General features: G+C 42.7%; 1 protein-coding gene across 1 annotated transcript; it reads left to right on the top strand.

The window, feature by feature from the left end:
* Positions 1–2,854: 2,854 nt before the first annotated feature.
* Positions 2,855–4,181, top strand: LOC124683472 (copper-transporting ATPase PAA1, chloroplastic-like). The gene is made up of 3 exons (XM_047217978.1): positions 2,855–3,057; positions 3,202–3,282; positions 3,707–4,181. The coding sequence occupies exons 1-3, from the start codon at positions 2,929–2,931 to the stop codon at positions 3,962–3,964; spliced, it is 468 nt and encodes a 155-aa protein (XP_047073934.1). The 5' UTR covers positions 2,855–2,928; the 3' UTR covers positions 3,965–4,181.
* The last annotated feature ends 659 nt before the right edge of the window (positions 4,182–4,840 follow it).

The following is a 4,840-nucleotide window of genomic DNA, read 5'->3' as shown; positions in this document are numbered from 1 at the left end:
GATGGAGGACAGTAGAGAAAATAAAACATAACTAAACTTTAGTACTAGCTTCTACACACTCCTATATTATTTCACATAAAATAATCCTTTACTGTGCTTGAGCTCCGCCGCCTGAGCCACACCGCCCCGCTGCCCGAGCCCCCCGCCCCAAGCTGAGCCGCCAGTACATGAACTGCCAGTCCGAGGGACCGAGAGAAGCGCCGCGCCTTCCATCCTTTCTCACCTGTACTGTGGTCAGAGAAAGAGAGATGAGGCAAAATTCCCCATTTTGTTAAGATAATAATTGCGATTTAGACCTGCTAATTAGGTGCTATAAAATACTACTACCTCTGTCTATAAATAGAGAGAAAATTCCCTATTTGACACTGGTTAAAGTTTCAGTTCCTTATTTGGCCCTAAAAAACTTATTTTCTTCCCTATTTGACATCCTAACTTCATTTTCTTCCCTATATGACATTCTAGTGCATTTGAGCCATAACAGTGTTAGCTAGGGACCTAAGATGACATTTTTGCCCCTGAGTCAATATGTGACCAATTATTTTTTTACACATGCCAAAATTGGCAGTACCGTGATATATTTGGAGCAACCATTTGGATTTTGATACAGAAAATTTCAGAAATGACTCATCTACCTACATGTGACAGGATAAACAAAATTACTCAGCAACCGGTACTGCTATCTGTTTCTCACACAATCCATGAATGAAAACCAATCTCGGTCTGTGTCGATCTTGCCAGCCCCGTCGCTAACAGCAGCAAGAATAATAAGAGCTCCCAGCCGCGTACGAGCCCCAAGGTCGAGCTCGCATCCGTGCCCAAACCTGCAGCCATGCCCCCTGCTGAGCTCGCCGACGGAAGCACCGCAGCGGCGGCTTATCCCTGCGCTGCAGTGCCATTCGCCGCCGTGCCCGAGTCACCGTCTGGTTCCCTGACTTGACCGCGCTCCGCCGCCGTGTCCGGTCCGACCTGCACATCCCCTCCGCCCCTGCTGCGACCAGGTGGACTCCTGTAGCTAGAGCCCCTGCCGCCCGCCGCCACTTCTGTTTGGTCGGGACTGAGAGGGAGATGGACGGGAGGGGGAGGGGTCTGGGAGAGGGACAGGTCGGCCACTCGGCCTAGGACCTGGGAATTTTGGCCCCTTTATCCCCAGCTTGTGTTGATTGAGGCAGGGGCACTTGAGTCCAATAAAAATGAAGTTAACGGCAGGGGCTAACGGAATTCACGGCAGTGTCATATAGGGCAGAAAATGAAATTAGAATGTCAAATAGGGAAGAAAAAGTTTTCCAGGGCCAAATAAGGAACCGAAATTTTACCTAGTATCAAATAAGGAATTCTCTCATAAATAGATGTCTGAGATTTGTCTAAATCTGGATGTGTCTAGACGCTATTTAGTGTCTAGATACATCCAGATTTAGAAAAACCTCTAACATCTACGGAGGGAGTATAAGATAAACGAATTTGGTCCCATCCCTCAAATTCTTTGAACCAAACAAAACATGGGATCACCCTACTCTGGAACATCCATTCCACAAAAACCTGGATGATCCATCCCATCCCTAGCAATCCAGCAACTGGACACACGCTATACTCCTTCTGATTGAATGCTGTATCAGCCTGTGACTTGATCAAAACATTTCTTCTTTCAAGGACTTGTTGCTCGTACACAATAAGTAGAAGAATATAATATGAATTATTCATTTTAATATGATAAATAAATTGAAATTCTATCACAAAAGAAATTCAGCAACTTTGTGTTCAATATTATTCACAGATTGGTATCTGAATAGCTCTGCTGTCGTAAAACAATAAACTATTGTTACACTTGTGGCATCAAAGTATGACAATTAAGATGTTGCGGCCTTTGCGGGTGCAAGCTGTCTCTTGTGCTGCTATCCGGATACAAGTATCCAACCCATATAGTATTTTTTTTTGAGGAAACGTAAAAAGCCTTTGTGTTTCATTTCATTGAAAAGAGAGAGAGTTTATTGTTACACGCCTCCTAAGAGGCCAAGAACTGAAACAAAAAAATATGGCTTGGTGCACATCCCAGGTCTGCGGTAGCATTACACGGAGTCCTTGTGCTCCAGCTCTTGCCCAAAGGGCGGCTTCCTCCTTGATGTTGGCTACGACTCTGTTTGCGGAGGGTTGAGCTCCGTTAAAAATGCAGTGGTTGCGATGCTTCCAGACAAGCCACGGTGTCAGCAGGGTGATGGAGGCGAGGACCTTGCCCAGAGGCTTTGGCGTCGCCTTTGGCCTGGCACCACGACGATGCACCGGAGAAAATTGCTGCTAATTATTTACCTGAAAATGTAAATTCAGTAACCTGCCATATTCAACTTTTCTCATGAAGAGAAAAAACTAAGCATCCGGCATATAGTTATTATCCCATGTTTCTCTGTAGGAAACAGATTCATGATCATGATTATGCATGGAAATCTTACAGAAAATTGGAAGGCTTTAATAATATGTAAATTGACTTCATTTGGTTTAACAATTTCTCATTCCAGGGCCCCAGGAACTTGTAAACTATTTCTTTATTCGGCGATGGAAAGCAATACATATGCTTGTCACTTTTACTAAAATAAGAAGCACAGTTTGAAAACAATAGAGTGTAAAATGAGATCTTCAGAAGAGACCATCGGAAGCAAAAAAAAAAGAAAAAAAAAGGTGGCAGCAGGCTCACATTAAGCGAGCATACAGATCTGTTCATTTGAAATTAATTGAGCCACGGAAAACAGCATAAAAACGATTCTCTCAAATTGGCTCGTTAGAATTTCTTTTGTTACCATGATTTGTTTACCCTTTATCACATTTTCAGTATGATTTACATGTGTACTATCAATTGGGTATCAGGTGATTTCTGAAGTTAAACCACATGAGAAAAAGAAGTTCATATCCGAACTTCAGAAAGAACACAAGTTAGTTGCCATGGTTGGTGATGGCATCAATGATGCTGCAGCTCTAGCTTTAGCTGACGTTGGAATTGCAATGGGTGGAGGTGTTGGTGCAGCCAGTGATGTGTCTTCAGTTGTTCTCATGGGCAATAGGTTATCTCAGGTAATCCCGTTCACAACTGCTTGGAGTCAGTTAGATTGTTTTTACGGACCTAAGCCCGTTGCCAAACTTTTTCAGTTTCCCTCTTTGTGCCAGTATCATCTTTCATTTTCCTAATAATGTGCTCTGATGGTTTTTTTGATGCAGCTTGTTGATGCTCTAGAGTTAAGTAAAGAAACAATGAGAACAGTGAAGCAAAATCTTTGGTGGGCTTTTCTGTATAACATTGTACGGTTCCCTTTCTCTACTCTTTATCACTTGCTTATGCATTTCATTAGATCAAATTTAAGTACTACCTGTCCGTAAAAGGATGTCGCAAGTTTGTCTAAATTTAGATGTATCTAGACAATATTTAGTGTATAGATACATCCAAATTTAGACAAATCTCCAACATCCTTTTATGGACAGAGAAAATAGTAAATATTACATGCTTGTTTTTACAAGTTTTCACTATTTTGAAATCATAGAAATGACATAATTTGACGCATTGTTCTTTTATATCTGCTAATTTTGTTACTTTTGTAAGTTAAGTGCGGTATAAGTTGTGAGCTGCTAGGATGGTGTTGGACCTCAGTTTAAAAAAATCCACTTAAAAATATATGCAAGTTCTGAATTCTGCTTGCGAGACCTCATATGATGAGGATTTTTGCAGGTTGGACTACCCATTGCTGCCGGAGCATTGTTGCCAGTGACAGGAACGATGCTGACCCCGTCGATAGCTGGAGCTCTGATGGGTTTTAGTTCAGTCAGTGTGATGGCCAATTCCTTGCTTTTGAGGGCGAGGATGAGTTCAAGGCAGTCAATTCATCATGTTCAGACCAGGCAAAAGCCCCGCGACACCCTTTCTGGTGTATCAGATGGAGCTACCGAGGCAGAGCAAAACTACCCATCAAAATGGAGGAGCACCTGACTGAACTCCCAGATATCATGACATACTGGATACTTTATGAACATTTTACTTTAATTCAGCCACACTGTAATAGGGGAGGGAACACGAAAGATACATTAATCACCACGAGTCCGAAACAGTGTGATGTAGAAGTTCTTCCAAAGCGTGGTGGTTCTAGGAAAACTCACACGTGATCAAAGTTACAATACAGAATTCTTTGGGTGATTTGGGCGGAATACATATCTTGCACCTCCCAACGACATGGCCGGCACGCTCTGGGTGATCGCTGCCTGACAGCCTCTGACTTCTTCTACTTGGGCCGATGTCGATGCTGCTTTGGCCACATGATTTTTTCCTGTGAATTTTATTTGTTCAATTTCAGGTGCAACCGTGCAAGATTCATGCAGATCAAGCCCTTCTTCTGTCCGTTTCCCGTGTTGCTCAGGCCAGGTTAGCTGCTGGCTTTTCATTGCATTGAGGTCAGTCTACCCACACGAACAGACTTCACTGCCGGGGAGGGGTCAGGGATGCGAAATTTGTTCAGTTAGATGTGCAAGTTTGGTATCCCAGAAAACGCATGCTGTCGGTCTCTGTTGCTACAACTCAAACTACTTGCACCGAATGAAAGAGAGTTTGAGTTGTAGGTCAAGAAGTATCACGAGCAGGGTGGACATAGCACGTAAACTCAAGAGTACAATTAAATTTCCCAATCAAACAGTACAACGTTTAGGGCATATGAATCACACAATCTGAAAAGAAGAGGATTACAATATAAAACAGTTATGTCCTTTTTGTACAATTCGATCGAGCAATTACATGAATGGATCATCCATTCACAATTACATCTTTGACAGTTGCGTTTGTAATACCTTGAAACAGTCTTTCACATCGCTTTAT

This window comes from Lolium rigidum, chromosome 1 (assembly GCF_022539505.1).
Source record: "Lolium rigidum isolate FL_2022 chromosome 1, APGP_CSIRO_Lrig_0.1, whole genome shotgun sequence".
NCBI lineage: Eukaryota > Viridiplantae > Streptophyta > Magnoliopsida > Poales > Poaceae > Lolium > Lolium rigidum.
The sequence above is the reverse complement of the archived record's forward strand: the minus strand, read 5'-3'. Positions and strand labels throughout refer to the sequence as shown.

Excerpts from the sequence above, each read along its gene's own strand:
- LOC124683472 (XM_047217978.1), top strand. The coding sequence starts at position 2,929 with ATGGTTGGTGATGGCATCAATGATGCTGCAGCTCTAGCTTTAGCTGAC. Across the intron at positions 3,058-3,201 it reads TGGGCAATAGGTTATCTCAG|CTTGTTGATGCTCTAGAGTT; the intron begins GTAATCCCGTTC and ends TTTTTGATGCAG. Across the intron at positions 3,283-3,706 it reads GGGCTTTTCTGTATAACATT|GTTGGACTACCCATTGCTGC; the intron begins GTACGGTTCCCT and ends GGATTTTTGCAG.